The sequence below is a fragment of the Anolis carolinensis genome, chromosome 2, assembly GCF_035594765.1.
Source record: "Anolis carolinensis isolate JA03-04 chromosome 2, rAnoCar3.1.pri, whole genome shotgun sequence".
NCBI lineage: Eukaryota > Metazoa > Chordata > Lepidosauria > Squamata > Dactyloidae > Anolis > Anolis carolinensis.
The window spans coordinates 190,709,131-190,730,863 of record NC_085842.1 but is presented as its reverse complement, the minus strand read 5'-3'; the positions used below and the strand labels follow the sequence as shown (position 1 = coordinate 190,730,863).

Below are 21,733 nucleotides of genomic sequence, written 5' to 3'. Positions count from 1 at the left end.
TTTCCTCCCCTGAAAAGCTTGGCAGTGTTATGTAAAATAGAGGTAATTATATCTCTGTTTAAATATACATATAAACTGATTTAATTTTCTTGGTCTAGGTCTTGAGGCAAAACTTCAAGCAGATATCATTGGGACTTGGCACCATGGAGACGGAAAGTGAGCAAAACTCAAACTCAGCAAGTGGCAGTTCAGGCTCTGGAGGAAGCACTCGCCCTCAAATATCACAAATGACCCTTTATGAGCGTCAGGCAGTACAGGTCAGAGTTGTTTTTGCAACGGGTGAATTGCCTTGTTAGGTATTATCAAGCTTGCTTATAAAATTGAATGGATAACTCATTTATGGCTTAGCAATTGGCTTCCAACAGGTGTTGGGGGTCAGCACATTGCCTTTAGTGTACCAGAACAAATGTTTACTCTGGTAGGATGTTTTGGGTTCAGCAGGACATACATAGGGCAATAAGTTTCACCTGTTGGTTGCCTGTGGTACATCTCTGCTTAAAATCCAGTCTCTTTCTCACCATTCAATTCAGGCACTGCTTAGCCTGGATTTGGTGGTCTGGGTGGCCCCATGGATTCTTGGGCATGTTCATTTTTGTGTTCTGATTCTGTATTTCTTACTACAGGCCCTTCAAGCACTGCAGCGACAGCCCAATGCAGCCCAGTATTTCCATCAGTTTATGCTCCAGCAGCAGCTTAACAGTGCTCAGCTTCACAGCTTGGCCGCAGTCCAACAGGTGAGACAGAAAGGTCAAAAGGCAGAAGAATTGGCTATAATATAAGGCATTTTGAAATGAGAATTGGCTTGCTTGGAAAATTAGCTACTTTGCATAGAGATTTACAACTCTTCAAAAATGCCATATGTCTAGCTTGAATTTATGTTTTTGTAGGAATCTTAGAGATGGTAGTCATGAATCATTTTTACTAGTTGAGGTCAATACACAAGCTATGGCCCTAATGGGATAACATTGGCCTTATCACTGTTATTTATGAACTGTTGATGTCCAGATTGAACTGCTAAAATACACTGTATATGAAAATTCTTTTACCTTGGACTTTATCTGGTGAAGGCCAGGATCATGTGTCACCTGTCATTTTAAGCAGTGCATTTTGAGAATGAATTACTTGAAGGGTTATCTTAACCACATTAGTTTGCCTGACATTGGCGATGGAGAACCTTACACCTTGCCTACTTCAAACCAATCAGGATATAAGGGTCTTTTCAGCGGTGGTTACAAGTTCCTAGAATGCATTACCAACTGAAGTCCATGAAACCCCATCACTAGAGGCCTTTAGAAAAGCTTTTCAATCTAATTTGTTACACTTGCTCTCTACCCAAAGGATGCATTTGTACTTTGGCAGGGCTTCTGATGATCATTGATAATGTTTTTAACGGGTTTGGAGATTGCCTTGTTTTGTTACTGTGAATTGATTTTTCAATCTTAGGTTTACTTTTGTTTTATTTTGTGAATTGCTATGAGATGGTTTTGGAGAGGGCATGAAGTGGAGATAAATAGGTTTGTTTTGTCTCTTGATGTTCTAGTTGATATAGAGGATCTTTTCACACAGCCATATAACCCAGAAGATCAATAATAATAATAATGGCTGCATAATAATTATTATGGGTGCAGTGCCTAATGACCTTAGCTAGCACTTACAAACAATTGGCGTTGACAAAATTACCATCTGTCAGCTGCAAAACGCCACCCTACTCGTATCTGCACGAATTATTCGCTGATAATTCACATAGACCTAGACACTTGGAAAGTGTCCAACATGTGCTCCAATACAAAAGCCAGCATAGTGATATTGTTTGCAGGGTCCTAATCGTGTATCAAATAATAATAATAATAATAATAATAATAATAATAATAATAATAATAATAATAATTTTATTTCTTGCCCGCCTCTTCTCACAGCTCGAGGCGGGTTACAGCATAAACCAACACAATCATTTTAAATGACTCTGTAAAATACACAAAAATATAGAACACTTCACGAATTTGCGGGTCATCCTTGGGCAGGCAAGATAATCCACAATATCTGCTTTGAACTGGATTATCTGAGTCCACACTGCCATTGGCATTGAATTATTGCCATAGTTTGTAAGCAGTTCTGGGCACCCTTCAGGGGTGAGAAGGGCGGGGTATAAGTAAAGCAAATAAAAAATAATATGTATTATTATTAATAATAATAATAAATGTGGATTTTATACAGCTGTGTGCAAGGGACCCGAGATGGAGACAGTTGCTCAGACATTGCTCAGTTCTGTTTTAAGATATGCCACTTGTTTAGACTTTAGTAGTAGCGATTTTCCAATATATTACTGCATATGTATATATAACTCATCTTCTTTAATTCTGTACATTCTATAAAATTCCATTTTGGCTATGAAACAAAATCCATAATGGAGTTGTGCAAATAGCATCCGCCTTTATTCTCAGAGTGGGTTTTCCATATGGATCTTACTATTACTTAATTGAGTAATAAAACAATTGACTAGTTTTTACTATTCATTGTTTTTTGATTTACATGTTTTTATTGCTTGCTATTTCTTCCAGATAAATGAGGATATAGTTATAAATTAGATTTAATGTTTTGAATTGTGTTCACTGTTTTCCTGAGAAATTTTAAAACAGTTCAGCTCAATGTTATAAACATATCCTGAGTAAATGGTGAACGTCTTGTGAATGTTAGACATCTAAGTGCTGGCTGAACAGGTTTAGCTGTCTGTTAAGAATGACTTCTGTTAAAAATACTTTCTATCTGCAGTGCATCCATGCAATGTACAGTATAAGCTATACTGCTTCAAATTATTTTTATTAAAGAATGTTTTCTCACATATCAGAAACAGTTTTTCCTAATGTTTAAGTGGAATCCTTTTTCTGCTTTTTGAAACTATTGCTTTGTGTCCTGGTCTCCAGAGCAGCAGAAAGCCATCTTTCCCCTCCTCAACGTGACATCATTTCAAATATTTAAATATGGCTATCATGGCCCCTCTCAGCTTTCTTTTCTCCAAGCTAAACATACTCAGCTCTCTGATCTATTTCTCCTAAAATTTGGCTTCCAAACCTTTGACCATTTGAGTTGCTTTTTTCTGGACATGTTCTTGTTTGTCAATATCCTTTTTGAATTGTGTCCAGAACTGGACATAGTGTTCCAGGTGAGACCTCACTATAACAGAATAGAGTTGACATTATTACTTACCTAGAATCGCATTGGCTTTTTAGCTGCCACATTACACTGTTTTCTCACGTTGAGCTTGTGGTGTACTAAGACTCCTAAATCCCTTTCACATAGACTGCTTTCAAGTCAAGTGTATCTTACATCTGTGCATTTCATTGTACTGCCTAAGTTTAGTACCCTATTGAAATTCATTTTGTTAGTTTTCGCCCAGCTCTCTAATCTGTTATGATAAGCATGCCCTCAATTCCATTGTCCAAATATATTTCTCTTTAGCTAAGGATAGTGTGTCTCCTCTGAATGAATGCCTGGAGGAGGTAATGGGCTGGATGAAGAAAAAAATTGAAACTGAGTCCAAACAAGACAGAGGTGCTTGCCATCTAAAGTCCTAATTTAAAGATGGAAGTGTGTCAACTAGTTCTGGACAGGATTACACTCTCCCGAAAGACTGTGTCCCAGCTAGGGAATGCTCTTGGATCCATCTTTCCAAATGTCAGCCCAGGCAGATGCAACGGACAGAAGAGCTTATTACCAGGTTCGGCTGATATGCCATCTGTGACCCTTCTTAGATTTGAGGACCTAAAGATGGTAGTGCACATGCTGGTAGTACATTGGGCTACTTCTTTACCAAGTTAGGAGACTCCAATTTGTTCAAAACACAGCAGCCAGACTAGTTACAGGAACATCTAGGAGTGAGCATATTACCCCCATATTAGAGTCACTCCACTGGTTTCTAGTTAGTTTCTGGGCAAAGAACAAGATGTTGGTTTTGACCTTTAAAGCCCTACATGATTTGGGTCCAGGTTATCGACAGGATCTCCTTCTCCCATAAATCTGCCCTGAACACTTAGGTCCTCTGCTGGGAAACTACTCCAACCCACAGAATCTGACTTGAAACCGTCACTCCGAGCACCTTTTTATTGGCTGTCCCAAGAAGACTGTGGAACGATCTACCGGAAGAGCTCTGACAGCTAGATCAGCTGTTGGAATTTAAGAAGTAACTGAAGACTCATCTCTTCCAGCAGGCCTACTCAGCCAGTTTTAAGTTGTGAATTTTAATCTGCATTTCATCAGTGGATTTTTAACTTGTATTTTAACTCTGTGTATCTTGTTGTATGTGTTTTAATATTGTTTGCTCTCTTGTTTTAATGATGTTGTACCCTGCCTTGAGCTCCAAGTAATATTATTATTATTATTATTATTATTATTATTATTATTACAGTATTATTATTATTATTTATTAATAATGATGCTGTTGAACAGCACTGGACCCGCGACAGAACCCTGGCTCCCCTTCTCCCCTTCTCCCCTACTGGTTATGGCATGCCACTTTGTCATCACATATTGTAGATAGTAAGTATTAAATGTGACTGTAAATTGGAGCATAGAAGGTTGCATATTAATTGAACTGGAGGGACAGTGATCATGATTTTGTTGTAGTTTCAAGCAGTAAAATAGGTGGAAATGGTCTAATTGACCACTACTTCTTGGCAAAATTTTGATTCTGGATGAAAAGGTTGTTATTTGTTGCAGGCCACAATTGCAGCCAGTCGACAGGCAAATTCTCCAAATACAAGCACCCCTCAGCAGACAGCCACAACGCAGGCTTCGGTAAGTAACTCCCTTCATTGACCTCCCATCTCATGTCTGTTTACTGAGGAATGCCTTGCCTTCTGGATAGCTGCATTTATGGTGATGTTTGGCACTTTGGAGCTCAGGAAGAAGGCTCTGGTGATTGTAGTGGGGTCACTTCTGGTGAAATAAAAAAAGGAGCTGCTGGGGCTCCTGGTTTGTGTTTGAATGATAAAGCTGAGCAGCTGATGCAAAAGAGAAAAGCACCATCGAAATGGGGAAGAAAGGCTGAAAGAAGGAAAGAGCTTCATATGTAAAAGGGGATTGTTTCTTCCTAGGATTTGTGTCTTGTCCTGTGTTCTAAATGATACAGCTTGTTTTCTAATGTTACTATGTAAAGCATAATTGGATGGTATTGGTTTCCAAATCTGTCATGATTCCCCCTGACCTAGCTCTGCAAGAGTTTTTTGTGGATGATGGTTAACCATTTCACCCTCATTCCTTCTTTTGTATCGTGCGAAGAATTAGAAATCCACCTCTGACTTCTTCTGGTCTAAGAAAACCTTAAAAACATAAGTCATCAAGTGACTTGGAAGGCATAAACAAACACAGTGCTGCTAGAAAAGGTCGCATGTATCATTGCTTTTCTTTCTCATTGATTCCTGAATTTGGTTCTATGAGCATTTGCGCTGCTGGCTATGTGTAGTTGATGGTTCTTAAGAAGAGGACTTAATAGACCCCTCTGCTGCTTTCTCATCCATTTTAGCCTTTTAATCTTTTAAATAGCTGTTTAAATTCCTTTTAATGCTGTGGGCATACTAATTCCATTTTAATAATATTTTGTATATTCTTAATCCACACTGCATTCATTTTAATTTTGTAAACTGCTTTTAGTCCCAGTTCTGGAGGGAAAAGCATGATGGTGGTGGTGTTAGTAGTATTCTAACAACTTTGGAAAGTTTATCTCTAAATCATTGCTATAGATTTTTATACAAAAGGAGGAGATGCATTCAACTGGGAGTTAGAAATGACTTTAGGGAATCTGGGCTGGTTGAGAAGATCATAACCATGTCTTTCCTGTTAACCTGTTTCACTTCAGCTTTTGAGGCTAACTGTCTTCCTTAATCCCTGCTCTCTTTTATTTTACTTTACAGATTAATTTGGCCACCACATCAGCTGCGCAGCTAATCAGCCGTTCACAGAGTGTGAGTTCACCCAGTGCCACCACCCTGACACAGTCGGTACTCTTGGGGAATACCACCTCACCACCTCTCAACCAGTCACAAGCTCAGATGTATCTTCGGGTAAGAAGCATAAACACATTGCTTTCACCTATCTTGAATAAATACCTCTTTTGGTCCATTTCCACTATTGCATGTACAGTACTTGGGCCAGTCTACTTTTTTGTGTTTGGTTACAAGTTGGCAGTATTTATTCCCTTGAACTCTTGGTATAGTAGTTCAATGCAGCATAGTAGTTCAATGTAGATATAATACAGGGAGAGATATACTGTGTGGCGTTTCTGTTTGGTTTTCCATAAATCTTAAAGATCCCATGGCACTTAATATATGTTTGCATAATGCACTGGAATATAATCCCCTTCTTTTAAAATGTCTGGATCATTGATCTTTCTTTTAAAACCAGTCTTGGTAAAATACTCCGCTGAAATGTGATTCCTTCCTATTAGTTTAAATAATCTGATTTGTAAATACTATCACAACCAGTAATTGACATTATTTGAAAGAAAAAAGCCATACTCTTAATAAAGCTAAATGTGAAACAAGCTTCTTGCTTGCTGTCTCCCCTATTCCTCCACATTCCATTTTTAAGCAAAAAGTTGAATTATTTTATTTGCTTGGCCTCAGATTTTTCATTTTTAATTCATTAATGAATGCATTCTCTTGAATGTACGTCTCAAATATGAAAAATCTGTTTCTCCATTGATCCAGAGTTAGCCTGGGTTCCTCATCCTCCTCGTCCTCTTGTCATTCACAACCCCATAGTTATTTATTGCTCATAATTTATTATATGGTAAGGCAGGGTGATGTAGCAATTTGAGTGTTGGAGAGAGTTTTATGCCCCACCTGACTATGGAAACCTACTGAGTGACCTTGAGCAAGTCACACTTTCTCAGTCTCTGAGAATGGCAATGGCGCACTCCCTCTGAACAAAACTTGCCAAGAAAACCCTACAATAAGGTTGCCATAAATTGGAATTTTTTTTTTCGTGTCAGGAGCAACCGGAGTTGCTTCTGGAGTGAGAGAATTGGCCGTCTGCAAGGACGTTGCCCAGGGGACGCCCGGATGTTTTGATGTTTTACCATCCTTGTGGGAGGCTTCTGTCATGTCCCCGCATGGAGCTGGAGCTGATAGAGGGAGCTCATCCACGCTCTCCCCGGGTGGGATTCGAACCTGGCAGCCTTCAGGTCAGCAACCCAACCTTCAAGTCACTAGGCTTTTATCCCCTAGACCATCGGAGGCTCCAAATTGGAAATGACTTGAAGACACATAACAATAATCTTGTTATTGACCTTGAAAGGGGGACTGTAGTGACCTGTCCATTTAAAGTACGTAACCTCTGCATTCCGTCTCCTGCCGAGTGGCTGCAGTGAAGAGGACGCTGCTAAGTTGGAATGAGTGCCTGTTGGAGACTGTAGGCCCCACAACACATTATAACCTATTTGCTTGTGGTTCGCTTTCTTTCCTCCTTTTTCTCCCTTTTGCTCTTCCCATCTCCATACTGTGTAACCCTCCTCCAACAGCCGCAGTTGGGGAACCTGTTGCAGGTGAACAGAACCTTGGGCCGCAATGTACCTCTAACCTCCCAGCTCATCCTGATGCCTAACGGGGCTGTGGCTGCTGTTCAGCAGGAAGTGCCACCCACTCATTCTCCTGGGGTCCACACAGACACGGACCAGGTCAGTGACACCCTCTTCCGGGGTTCCCACGACCAACCTGGCCTGCCCCAGTTTTGGGTGTGTCCTTCTAGCCCGCACTTTATGTGAGTAGAGCATTAATTTTGTGCTTTACTCGAGGGTTCTTGGCAGCATCCAATCAGAAATGCTGTCATTTCTGAAGTTGACATACTGATGAGTCAGCTCTACTTTTGTTTGTGAGTTGGTTATACCCTTTTATTCACACACTGACACAAACAATTTACTGCTTGAATATTCACTAGTGTTTCTGATTCAACAAGTAGTAGCCCAAGCCACAAGAAACTTGGGCTCAACAAGCCAAAAGCCCTTATCTTCTGCATGACAAGGGGATTTTCCAAAAAAGAACGTGGGGCAGGGGGAGTGATTTGGTAAGGCAAATCTAATTTATCCATGTTGGTTAGGGTTTGCAATGGTCAAGTTCATTTCTGAGGAGCTACAGAATGTCTTTCTGATGATTCTATGTGTTATCCTGTCCTCTTGTCCATCCCAGTTCTTCTTGGACTGCTTAGAGATACTTCCATCTTGCTTTGCATCTTTTTTCTCTCTGTATCTGTTTTCTTTCTTAACTAATGTTAACTCCACCAAAAGTCAGCTACAGGTTATCCCTGTAGAAGGAAAGGATACAGGTGATAAAGATAAAATAGGCAAATCAAGCTCATCAGGAAAGATGGGCAGAGAGTACAGAAAAAAGTACAGTTGGAACTGGAGGAATATAGAGGTAGTGGACCCCAGAATACTTGTAGCACATGTTTAAGAGAGCATGTTCAAGGCTGATTCAAAACCCATACTGGGGAGGCTGTTAGGGGCTTTTCTTAAAGCTCCACCCAGAAAGTGCCATGAGATCTTTAACCTGACCCAAAATGAGAAGAAAGCAGCTGATATGATAGTTTGTTTTTACAAGGAAATAATTGGTTCTCTTTTTCAGTCTTCATTCCCTAATACTTTGCAACACTTGGCAGTATTCAGTTTTCGACACAAAGAAAAGGAAGGCAGCAACAAATTCAAAATGTCTTTGAAGCATGATCAGTTTTATTGCTAATCAAGACAAAATAGACTTGTAACCTGTGCTAATGGGTGGTCCCCCCACCTCTGTTTCCTTCCCAGGTGCAGAATTTGGCTGTCAGAAGTCAGCAGACCACAGCAGCTAATGCCCAGCTCCAGGCTTCTGCTCCAAAGGCTACTTTGCCAGGGAATTCTCAGTCTTCAGTACTGCCACAGGCTACCCATGCTGGCCAGACCTTGACAATGACACAAGCTTCTTCTGGCAATGTAGGGCAGTCTCTCAATCTCAGCCAGGGGGCTGCAGGAAATAATGGAATTTCTGGAGGTGTAGCTTCATCTGTGGGGAATCATACTGCCTCTGGGTTGAGTCAGACAACCTCATCTGGCCAAGGGGGCAGTTGTCAGAGGAAAGGTACTGGTGTAGTCCAGCCTTTGCCTGTAGTCTCTTCTGCCCAGGCAGTGACTGTGAGCCAGGGAAGTCAGACAGAGGCAGAAAACGCAGCAGCAAAGAAGGCAGAAGCAGATGGTAATGGTCAGCAGACCGTGGGTATGAACCTGACCAGGACAGCAACACCAGCCCCAAGCCAGACTTTGATCAGTTCTGGTAGGTGAAAGTAGATGTTTCCTTTACTAAAGAGCCTCCCATGACTGCTTGGTTCCTTGATCCATTTGTTCAGTAACCAATTCCACTGTTGTGACAGCTGCGTACTCTTGCTAAATGCCACAGGGAAGATTGGCTGTAATGCATTTTGCGTAATTGCTTTGGAAGGTGAAAGGCTGATTTGGAAGCTCCTTGTCTAGGATAGTTGAGATTTCACTGCCATGCTTTATTCAAGGCTGGTGGATTATTTGAGGGACTTCTGTCCATCTAGCCTATAATATCTGGGAATGGCTCTTCAAGATCTGAGGCAGACATTTTACCAGCCTTCCTGTGATCTAAATTCCTTTCTGCTAATGTGATTAGACCATGAATCCTCTCTTTCCAAATTATGTGTTCCCCCACTGGGCCATGGCCCCACCATCTATGAGATAACTGCATTTGCTTGCTTCTATCTCTTGTTTCCTTGGAGTTTTCCTTTCCCTTTCTCTGCTAGATTATATTTTCTTTGGGGGCAGAAATCTGGTTTCATTTGGTTAAGCTACCTTAAGCTAGCATGAATGCTGATACTGCTGTATATTTTGCTTTTGCTGCTTACAGCCACATATACCCAAATCCAGCCTCACTCCTTGATCCAGCAGCAGCAGCAGATTCACCTTCAGAAGCAAGTAGTGATTCAGCAGCAAATTGCCATCCATCACCAGCAGCAGTTCCAGCATCGGCAATCCCAACTCTTACACACTGCCACACACCTCCAGTTAGCCCAGCAGCAGCAGCACCAGCAAGCTCCATCTCTGGCCCAGCAACAGCAAGGACCAGCACAGGGCCAGCATCAGGGCCAACCTCTTCAGGGCCAACAACCTGCCCAGACCCTGGTTGTCCAACCCATGCTTCAGCCTCAGCCAGTGCAGCTCCATCAGGACAGTCTTTGCCAGGCAGCCACAAAATCACCTGTCCCTATTCAGTCCAAGCCCCCAGTTGCTCAGCTAAAGGTTCCCCAACTTGGTGCTGCCAAAATGTCGGCGTCCCAGCAGCCCCCACCTCACATCCCAGTCCAGGTGGTGGGCAGCCGCCAGCAGGGTTCTGCTCAGGCTCAGGCACTGGGACTTCCTCAACTGAATGCAGCTGTGCAGGCTCCTCGGGGCTTGCCTGCTGTCGTCCAGCCGGTGTCCCAGGCTCACACAGCCTCCTCGGTGTCACAGACCTCCTCTGCCTTGTTTTCTTCTTCTCCACCTCCCCTACAAGAAGCACCTCCTCAACTCACTTCTGGAGTGAGTGTAGCCCAGGTCCAAGGGACAACACAGGTGAAGAACACTGTTTCATCTCCAGTGATGGCTCAGGCACCAGCAGCATACTATGTGCAGCCTGTCCAGTTACCAGTAAGTGGCATAGTTATTAAGAAGCAGGGAGCAGGGCTGAATGGGGAAGGAATGAGATTGGCTCTTACATAAACCTAATATATGACCTGCTTAGCCAGTCAGAGACACGGTCAGGATCTTGTCTAGTGGTTGCATGACTTTTCCTTGTATTAACTTTCTTTATCTACCTGGCATTGTGATAAATACCAAATCTACATCTGCCACCTTAGCCTGAAGTTTTTGGCAGTTGGGCTAAAGAGGAGCATTTGGGGATCAAATCAGATAGAGAACACAATCTACTAAGAGGCTATTCCCACAGGACTTCCGTACTACTGCCTTCTTCCCTGTGCTTGCTGGCAATGGGATAGGTATAGGAAAGCTTCCCAATAATTTATGTTTGTTAAGGAGTAGTGGTAGTTTAGTTCATACTTTTGATCCCAGGTTTTAAGGCAATTTTATTAATAGGAACGCTTCTAAGTCTTTTTCTTACTATTACTATTATTCTTCCTATTGTGTATGTTGGACTTGGAATCGACTGGGCTTTAAATGCCCTACTTCACATTTCTCAAACAGCTGCAATAGGAATTCTGAGGAATGTATGAATGTTAGCACTGTTATTACTAGGCATGGGCGAATTCCTCAGAATTGTCGTTAATCATAATAAAATTGTATCTATTTTGGGTTCCAAATGGGGTTCCGAGGTGGTTTGGCGATTCGGAATTAACCTTCCAATTCAAAGCATTGGAACCCATTAATTTAATGGCCTTCAGATATATCAGAAAGCGTTTTTAATTCAACCAAACTTTGTTTGCAGGGAAGAGAAGCCTAGCCTGGGGTTGCCTCCTTGCCCAATCAGTGCTGAGTCTTGGCAGAAAGGGAAGAGCGTTTTCATCCGGGCTTAATGACAGCCCCATAGAAAGCAACCAAGTCCTGAGCGTTTTCTCTCCTGGCTGGGGCTAGCAGCGACCCGTTTTGAGACAGCATGGTGTAGTGTAGTGGTTTGAGAGTTGGATTACGATTGTGGCTTGATTCCCCACTCAGCCATGGAAACCCACTGGGTGATCTTGGGCAAGTCACACATTCTTCAGCCCCAGAAAACCCAGTGAAACAGGAAATAACACTTTCAAACCAGGAACAGATTATTGTTATTATTAAAAATGTTTTTTTATTAAAAATTTGAAAATTCACCAAAAATCTGAGGATAAGTCAAACGTTCTTAGATTTGGTGAGCTAACAGTGGTAAATGTGTTCTACTACTGTAGCAAGTTTCATTAGGATAACTCAAAAATGAGGGAGAGAGAAGCCCTCAAGTTTCCCCATTGACAATAATGTTTTCCTTCATGCACAAGCACATACGCCATTAATGAATATTCGGAAGTTTCAGAAAGTTTTGAACTTTTTGCTTCAAAATTCAGAAATGACTTTAGAAACAAAGTGCCAGCACCTCTGCTTTCGAAGAGAGTTTAGAACCATTTTTATCCTGGATCACACTTGCCTAGTTATTACCTTAGTAATGTTAACATTAAAGTTTCTACTGTTGGTTCCTCCTTGGCAAGTGTTTTCATCTGGATAGGATCCTTAGCAGAATTAGAAGTCACCTTTGCTTCCATCTTTTCCCAACTTTTCCATTTTCAAGTAGACTCTAGAAACAGTTTATTCTTCCCTTCACTTGGAGTCTATCCTTTCAAACTGGCTCCTTTCTCCCCACACAGAGCAAGCCACAGACCTTGGCAGTCAAGCGCAAAGCAGAATCAGAAGAGGAAAGGGAGGAGTCAAGTGCCCCACCACCTCTCCTGGCTGCCAAATCTCCTGTGGCAGAGAGTCCTAAAACCACCGAAGATAAGGGTGGCCCCGGAAGTGAAGGGAACAGGGGTGAGTTTTTCTGGTCTCTTTACTGTGAGCCTTGTAACAGATTCAGGATATAATGCATAATGAACATCGAATAACGCACAGTGGGATGTGGTTGATTGCATAACATGTGGTACAAGCAAAACTTCTGAGTCTCAGGTAGGGTTTTGGACCAGGCCTTGCTTCATGGATAGCTTTCTCCCTTCCATGCTAATACTCGCACTGTTACGTGTATGTCTGGTCCATGTGGCCCCCAGGGCTGGAAGCTTCCATGAGCAATATCTGTCCTGCCACAATTGGTTCCTGAAGGTCCACACATCATGTTCTCAATCCTATTTCTAGTCCCAAGTAGAGTAGATTCATTAAATCTATCAGAACCTGACTACTAAACATTTATGTAAGTCCCATTGATTCGTTGTGCCTATGCTAGCTGGGATAATCAGTTGATATTGGCACGCATTCCCTTTCTAACCCATATGAGTAGCAGATTCCACATATGTCCTTAATACAATGCATCTTGTCTGTTTAGCATACATATGGAAATACACAAACCACATCAGTAAAATTAACATTCAGATGGATTGGGATAGTTAATACTATTTCTGTTCTTTCAGAGAAATCAGAATCTTTCCCCAGTGCTACTACAAATGCATCCCCAAGTGATCCCACCTATGTCACTTCTACAGCTGCTCCTGTGCCCACCTTGGCCATGTTGTCCCGTCAGATGGGAGACTCCAAGCCTCCGCAAGCCATTGTCAAGCCTCAGATTCTTACACATATTATAGAAGGCTTTGTCATTCAGGAAGGGGCAGAACCATTCCCGGTAAGAAGCTTGAAGCCTGGAGCGCTCTGGGCAGAAGCTAGTCTTTTCTTCCGCCAATCCTCCTCCTCCTCTTTTTGTTTTATATGCATGAGTAGTTTGCTAACTTACCTTGCATTTGGTGAAGTCAGGGTACAATTACATGTCCCTGTAGCCTTACCTACAAGTGTGCTTAGTAGCTCAGAATGAATACTTTAGAGAATATCATGTGTTGATGCAAGTTTTCTTTCCATCTATCTTTAGGTGGGTTGCTCTCAGCTGATAAAAGACTTTGAAAAGCCTCTTCAAGGTGGAGCTCCTACTAGGCAGACTGAGAACCAGTCTAGCAACTCTCCAGGAGGGGAAAGTGTAACAGCAGGTAAGTGTTTACTGGTGCTCTTAGTTGTTAAGACTCTAAATTTGGAGTGAGCTATTTCTGTGCTAGTAACTGTTGGGAGATTTTTAGTTCTCAGTCCATATTTTCGCCCATGACGGTAACCAAGTGCCAATTCCCAGTATTTTTATTCCTGATCCTTCCTCCAATAGGTTTAGTGTTTTAAACTGACATTGCTCTTTTACTTCTAATTTATTATTGGCCCTTGCATTCTTGTCCACCAGCCCTGTTCTGGAATTCTATTGCACCATTCCCTCCCCTCTGAATTTCAGTACCCATTACTGCTCATACTACTAGCTGTTGATGATGCTGTTTTTATGTTAATTGTTTTCTTGTAATGTCATTGATTTTATTGAGATACGTTTTAATCTGTGTTTGGTTTTAATCTTTGTTGGATCAGGCTTGTCCCCGTCTATGTAAGCCACCTCGAGTCCTTTCGGGGAGATGGAAGCAGGATATAAAAATAAAATTATTATTATAAATTTATTTTTTGTTTACACTTTCATCTCCATCAGTGGATGCATTAGGTTTTACCACATTAATAGTGGGCATAAGGTTGCCCATGGGCCACAGGCAGCTATCCCAAACCTTTCTATGAGACCTACTTTTTCCTCTAAAATCAGGGCACAGTTTGTTTACTGTGTATAAGTTTAGAAATTTCAGTCAAAAATTGACCCCAAAACCTGGTTTGACTTATCCAGGTGCGGTGTATAAGTACTATAATCTTTAACTTTTATATAAAAAAAAGTTTCATCCCCTTCTCTTAGGTATAGAGGGGTGAGGGGCAAGAGCATAGTGCATCCTGGAGGAACCTAAAAGAAGCACCCTTCTCTCTCCGTCATGGTGCTGTTTCTGGCTTTTTTTAGTGTTGGCTGGGAAAATGATGGTAATGCCCTTAGAGGCAATGCTGGCACTTTCCCCCTCTGTAGGATGGCCCTCAACTTAATGATAGGTCATGTCCCCCAAACCAGCCCTTGTTTTATACTTGGGGTTCATTTCATCCTTTATTCTCTCTGCTGCGGCACCACTTCTGGCCTTTTTGAATATTTAGGGGGGAAATGCCACTTCCCCTCAAAGTAATGCTAAGAGAACTGGGGGGGGGGGGTTGCTTCTTTTAATTTTTTTCAGGACACACAAAGCTTTTCTCCACTCTACTCAGAGAAGAGCATAGTTCCTTTTTTATAAGAGTTAGTAATGTACCTTAACATTTATGTTAAAAAAGGAACCTTCTCCATCGCTTAGTAGCATGGCAAAAGGCATTTTCAATGCCTGGGTGGGAAAATGATGGTGGCCAGGAGCGATTTTCCTCTTGTGGTGGCATTAATGATATCTCCTCTCTGGGGGATTACCCTCAATATCTCCATGGATTTTATAAAAATCATTTTGGCTCCAGAACCTATCTCGACTTATATATGAGGTCAATATTTATTTATTTATTAGCGACACACACACACACACACACACACACACACACACACACAAGAATATATGGTAATTTTAGGCTGGGGAGGAAGTGGATCAGAAATTAAAGTGACTTCTGGTCCCTTCTGGTGTTGAAAAAAGGCCTTTTGGGCCTAAATAGATCAGTGGAAGCTTTTAGAATTGGCCTCAAGTAGCCAGTTACATTTATTGATATTCCTAGTGATAAGGATGTTAGTTTAAGAGCCAAAGAAAAAGGGAGAGATGACAGGTGCAGGTTGGTGAGTGTGTGGTCCTCTAAAGTTTGAGATGGTGTGGTGCAACTCCCTGACTCCTGCAAGTGTCATGCCCTGACCTTTTTTATATACTCCAAAGATGGATGGATGGACGGAAACGCCCATATATTCAGAGACAAAGGGAAGACATATTGTTACACATTTTTCATTTTCTTTGCTGGAGGCTTTGATATTCTATATCAGTTACTGATAAGTCTTTCAACGTGATTATCCTGGCTCTCAAGCATAAAATCATAGGCTTGCATTCTGCTGTAGGTGGTTTGAAATGTTATTTTTCTTGGCTGTATATATCCCTGCTTTCCCTCCCATTTCCTCAGAGCAAGACAAGAAAGCGAACCTGCTGAAATGTGAATTCTGTGGAAAATATGGCCCAGCCAATCAGTTCCGTGGTTCTAAGAGATTCTGCTCTGTAACATGCGCCAAGAGGTAATGATAGTATAATTCGAGACACCATGTTTCATATGATCACTGATCTATAACTTTAAATTTATTGTTTCTGATTTGATCATGGAAGCATGCTTAAATTATTAATAAGCCAATTATTTCTGTATAGTGCCGAATACATTTCAGTTACTTTTATAAATAGGTTATTATTTCCTTGAAAATTGAGTTTTAAAGCTCTTGGAAAACCTGTGTTGTTGATAGGGCTAAGCTGATATTACTGTTGCCTTTCTCAGAAAAGGTTTCTCATGCCCAGGTCTGGCAGTGGCACCTATATGGTTAAACAAGCCAACAGTTGCTTCTGCTATGAGTGTGATGTTAGTCATCCAAGATAGATAACTAACTCGGAAACTCCTCTTTATGAAAGCACGTAGACATCAGCAGCATCCCCCTCCCCAGCTATTTTGCTTGAAAATATCTTAAGATCATACTGCTTTCATTGATTCTTGCTTTTAGGCTAAGAAGAAAAGACATTATTCCTTTTTTTTTCTCATGCCAGGTACAATGTGGGCTGTAGTCACCAACTTCGGCTGCAAAGGAAAAAAATGAAAGAGTTACAGGAAGCAAATTATGCCCGTCGGCGACGTGGACCTCGGCGCAGCAGCTCAGAGATTGCTCGAGCCAAGATCCAGGGCAAACGTCACAGGGTGAGGGTGCAAACCCACCTCTTTCTCTTGCATGCACAGGAGACAATATTGTGTTCACTTGATATGAAAGAGGCATGTGGCATAGTTTTTTAGCTACCACATTATACAGTATGTATGCTGCCTAATAAAGTACAGCTGCCGTATCATTCCATTTGGGAATCTGAACATGAAAAAGCCTTAACATATTGAACTGGTTGCATGTACTTGATAATCTATTTCCTCCTACATTATTGCTAAGATTAAACATGCACATATCAGACTGAGCCCTGTTGCAAATACAAGGCTTTTAGATGACTATCCAGAAGGTGACCAGCTCTTCTCTAAAGACTTTCTGAATAACAGCTAGTATAATACAGCAGATATGGAATTGTGTACTATCATCTGACATCTCCAAAATCGGAAGCTTTCTTCCTACTGTGTGACATAGTGAAGGAAGTGCCAAAGTGTCTACTTTTGATGTTTTCTTTGAGGATCCACAGAGCTCCTTATTCTTGGCTGTCCCATGAAACATTTTCTCTTGCTGTATTTTCTGTTGTTTTGGCTTTGCAGGGCCAAGAAGATTCAAGTAGAGGCTCTGATAACTCCAGCTATGATGAAGCTCTGTCTCCTACGTCCCCAGGACCCCTTTCAGTGAGGTCCAGTCATGGTGACCGGGACCTTGGCAGCTCAAATATGATTCAACCTATCCCTGACCTCCATGGTATCAATCCAGTTTTCCTATCCAGCAATCCCAGTCGCTGGAGTGTAGAGGAAGTGTATGAGTTTATTGCATCCCTACAAGGCAAGTTTCCCATCTCCTCCTCCTCTTGTTTTTCCAAAAGAGAAGGCATGCTCAGGCTTAAGTTTTCAGAAGTGTAATAGACTACAGCCACACTTCAGCTCTCCTGTCCAATTTGTAAAAGGGTGGGCCCATATACATTTCCCATGTAAACCAGTTTGCCCATACCTGGTTTAACCCAATATTGTCTATACTGATTGGATTGCAATGGAAGGAGACTGAACAAGTACTCACTCTCCCCTTATACAAATCTAATTGTATGGTGCGACTGAATGCTCAAAATAGTACGAAAGTTGTTGTCTGTATGATGTGTTGTTCTTTTATATTTTGTTATATTGTATTGTTCTGGGCATGGTCCCATGTAAGCCGCCCCGAGTCCCCGTTGGGGAGATGGTGGTGGGGTATAAATAAATTATTATTATTATTATTATTATTATTATTATAGCATGTGACTGCTTGTCTATGTTAGTATACTATAATGATGACTAATGTGGCGTGTTTCTGGTATCTTTTGTCTTGGATCCCTTCATCCCAATATGATTTAAAGGTCATTATGAAGTATTTTGAACTTGAAAGCACCTTACAAGGTATTACAGATGGGCAGCTGTGGAGGGTTAGTGGGCTGCACTTGCCAAACAATAAAATAAAATAAAAATGCTTCAAAATGTATAGGGGGCATACAGGAGTAGTTGCACCATGTTTTTAGGTTTTTTAAAAAGCTGCTTCTTGACTTAAATTGTTAAAAGCTCTCTGGGCCCTCTAGTGGATGGTTTGGATCACAACAGAGCAAAATTTGTATTGTCAAAGGCTTTCACGGCTGGAATCACTGGGGTGTTGTATGGTTTCCGGGCTGTATGGCCGTGTTCTAGCATTTTCTCTTGACATTTCGCCTGCATCTGTGGCTGGCATCTTCAGATCCTTTAAGTATGCCAGCCACAGATGCAGACAAATTGTCAGGAGAAAATGCTGCTAGAACATGGCCATATAGCCTGGAAACCACACAATCCTGGAGCAAAATTTGTTTTTGTCCCTGCAGGCCAAGTCAGTCTCCAAAAGTGAAAATGCACCCCTTCATCATACTTGCTGGGATGTATTTAAGAGTATTCTAGAGCAGTGTTTCCCAAACTGTGCTCTCCCAGGAGTTTTAGACTTCATTTACGCAGAATCCCTGGTCATTGGCTAAGGCAGCTGAGGCTTCTGGGAGTTGAAGTCCAAAACACCTGGAGGATTGGAATTTGAGAAGCACTGTTCTAGAGCAAACTGCACAAAAATGGCACTCTTCTTCTGTATAGATTCGAAGTCTTTCTCATTCTTAAATTTAAAGTATAGATGAGTAGAACAGTGTCTAGTCTTCTTGCTATTACCCCTCATAGGATTTCTTTCCTGTTTGAATCCTTTAGGTTGCCAGGAGATTGCAGAGGAGTTTCGCTCTCAAGAGATTGATGGTCAGGCTCTCCTCCTTCTGAAGGAAGAGCACCTCATGAGTGCCATGAATATCAAGCTGGGTCCTGCTCTCAAGATCTGCGCTAAGATTAACATTCTCAAAGAGACCTAAGAACATGGAAAGACAGACTGGTTCCCTCTTGTAGACTGGGATTCTTGCCCCAGGTTTTCAACGTAAAGGGAATGGATGGAAACAGAGCTCTTATACGACTGACCCTTGGTGCTACATAGGGGAGGAACAGCTCCCTTGGAGTTCTTAAAGCATCTCATGTTGCCTGGAAGTTCTCTAGTCTGTGACTTGTTCCTGAGGGCAACATGGCAAAGATGCCGAGTTGTTCTGTGCTCAGGCTTCTTAGTGGAAGGGATGAGTTTTTGGATGTTCATATTCTCCTTCCCATGGGATCTTTCTTCTGCACAGATTCACAGAGAATCAACACACCTTGCTTATGTTTTCTCTTGCCGAGGAGGGGAAGCTGGAAGATTAGATTTGGAACTAAGGTTTTTAACAACACCATGTTCTTTTCTTGGTGTTGACTGGATATCAGTAGCAAACTGGTCATCCAGAGCACTAAAGTGAAAGTATTGTGGATCATTTGAAGGATAAGAGCTTCTTCATGTCTAATGGAATCCTTCCCCAGACAACATGAGCACTTTTGGCTATGGCATCAGAGAACGTCTTTTAAAAATCTTATAATTCCACTTGTTTGTGTTCTGTGTTTCGGAGATACCATCCCAGATCCAAAGGAGAATCCAAGTGTACTGAACTCCAGTTGTTTCCATCTTGCTTCTAAAAGTTTTCTTTGTTCAGTTTTGTATTTTGCTCTCCCCCTAAGAGAGCATTTGGGATAAAAGCTTCTTCTTGCAGGTTTGTATCTCCTATCAAAGCCTGTATATTTTTCTTTATTATATAAATATTCTGTTCCTCAGTAAAAAGAATGCTTCGAAAACAAAGTTGCTGTTTTTTCTGTGGCTGATCCTTCCCCTAATTATCAGCTTTTTTCATATCTGGCACTAGATATCAAGTGTAATGACATTGCTTCTCTTTTTTCTTCTTCCTTGTATAACTGAGCTCCACCAAGGCGTTACAGGTTTTGAATGAAAGTTTAATGAAGAGATGTTAAAACGTGGTATGTTGAAACACCAGTGCAGACCTATTTTAACATTCCTTGAATCTTTTTGTAACCTATGTGCCTGTTGTAATATCTTTTAACAAATCAGAGTAGGATAGTTATTTCCACTCTTCTGCCAGTGTGTTTGGAACAAGCCTGAAAGATATAAGATCAACGACAGCATCCAGTTCCATCTTTTACTCCTTAAAAAAACATTTCTACTGAATTTAGCAAGTTTCCCAGCAGCTGCTGGATGATTCCCATGGCTCTTGGCTTGTTCCTTCTCTTCCAGATAGCTACTTCAGCATGTATTGCTTTAAAACACAACATATTTGGCTAGAGGAGGGCTTACAGTGATAAGAAATCTTGTTACATGCATTGTCTTTCTAGTTGAAGGTTTTTCAGAAAAGGAAATGTTTTGTTCCTCTACCTTCAGGTGGAAATTGTGTAGGTCTCTGGATGTTGCTGACCTGCAGCCCTCAGCTGCATGGTTGATGATGTAGTGCTGGGAGTTGTATTGTAGCAAGATCTACGGAGTTATTTGATTCTTGCAGATGTTTTGTGGGAAATTGTCATGAATATTACTTATAGCACAGCAGTCCGTTAAGAAATCTGCAAGTTATGAGAAGGCTATAGAATTATCACGAAGCAGTTTAGTACTCTTGTTCTTTGTTCATTTCACACCAAAATAAGTGCAATAAATATGGAAAATACAGCGTAAGAAGGACTTGGAGCAGTAAATATTTTCTAAGTGAACATCAAGGCTTCAACATTCCAGAGAACGGTTCTGTTATAACATCTGTCCCATCAAATATTATGTTTGAAGATTTTGTTAAAACTATTCACTATGATTAGAAGGGTAAGAGTTTACGTGATAATACTACACTGCAGTATTTTCATACAAGATGAACCTGGGGACAAATGTGCCTATTTTTTTGTCTAGAGCCTTTCAGATCCAAATTCCCAATGATCCTTGGAAGTGTTAAAAAAACTGTAGTAGAGACATTAACTTCTGTTCAGATGGCTTTGTGACATTCACAGTATATAGCACTCCACAAGTATAATGACATTGCTTCTCTCCTGTCTTCTTTCTTGTACCAAGCAGCTACCTAATGCCTACTATATGGCCAGGGTAGGATGTCTGGGCAGCATCCAACTGGAGATGTGGTAGGGTGTTAACTACTTAGGAACCCTTCCCTAGCCAGCAAAGTGTTACTGTGTATAATGTGTCATTGTGCAAGGAAGTGAAAAAGCATGTACTTCTTACATAAGTTTGTGTCGATATCATGATTCTGACCAGAATGTGATGATGATTTCAAAGTATACTTAATACTGAAACAAAAGCGCACTGTATGCACATTATGGCTTCATTTGGACATTGCCACAACCTGGATCTAAAAAGTGGTTAGGGTACACTAATTCTTTTTTCTTGTGAAGACTAATGTGACAAGACCTGTCTTTCAGGAGAAAATGAGCGGAGTCAATTTCCTTACACGTTCAGGGTAAATACCATGGGCTCAATAAGTGTATTTATTTATTTTATATACCACTCTTCTCCCCCAGGGGGAAAGTATGATGTGCTATTTATCCAGTTCTACAAAAAATAAGAAGTATGGTCTTTTTAAGTTTCAAGGAGGATGAAAATGGTCACCAAGGTTGTTCCAACTGTGAGAGTGACTGGGCAGCACATGTCCATAGCAAGCCACTAAGCAGTGCTTATTTGTGAAACAGCAAGAGCCTTGCACTTAGAGCCATAACAGTTTCAAAGTTTAGCTGGGCCTATATCTGGTATTGACCTGCAAGAAGAATGCTGTCACTGAATGAAAATGTTGTAAGTCAGTAATTAAGTGACATGTGATTTTGCCTTTTTATTGGTTTGTGCCTGGAGCTGCTATTTATATAATTTAGACTGCT

General features: G+C 41.3%; 1 protein-coding gene across 4 annotated transcripts in view; it reads left to right on the top strand.

Annotated features, from left to right (window-relative positions):
* Positions 1-19,661, top strand: part of phc1 (polyhomeotic homolog 1) — a 41,303-nt gene extending 21,642 nt beyond the window's left edge. For 2 of the 4 annotated variants that reach the window (XM_008103831.3, XM_008103830.3), the window contains 14 exons: positions 99-257; positions 624-734; positions 4,714-4,791; positions 5,907-6,056; positions 7,514-7,669; positions 8,792-9,293; positions 9,888-10,666; positions 12,358-12,517; positions 13,108-13,316; positions 13,557-13,671; positions 15,719-15,827; positions 16,342-16,489; positions 17,039-17,270; positions 18,668-19,661. In XM_008103831.3, coding sequence (XP_008102038.1) covers positions 144-257; positions 624-734; positions 4,714-4,791; positions 5,907-6,056; positions 7,514-7,669; positions 8,792-9,293; positions 9,888-10,666; positions 12,358-12,517; positions 13,108-13,316; positions 13,557-13,671; positions 15,719-15,827; positions 16,342-16,489; positions 17,039-17,270; positions 18,668-18,822 — 3,018 coding nt within the window. In that variant the 5' untranslated portion in view covers positions 99-143 and the 3' untranslated portion in view covers positions 18,823-19,661. The remainder of the gene's footprint in view (positions 1-98; positions 258-623; positions 735-4,713; positions 4,792-5,906; positions 6,057-7,513; positions 7,670-8,791; positions 9,294-9,887; positions 10,667-12,357; positions 12,518-13,107; positions 13,317-13,556; positions 13,672-15,718; positions 15,828-16,341; positions 16,490-17,038; positions 17,271-18,667) is intronic. The other 2 variants (XM_008103832.3, XM_008103834.3) reach the window with 2 other exon arrangements.
* The last annotated feature ends 2,072 nt before the right edge of the window (positions 19,662-21,733 follow it).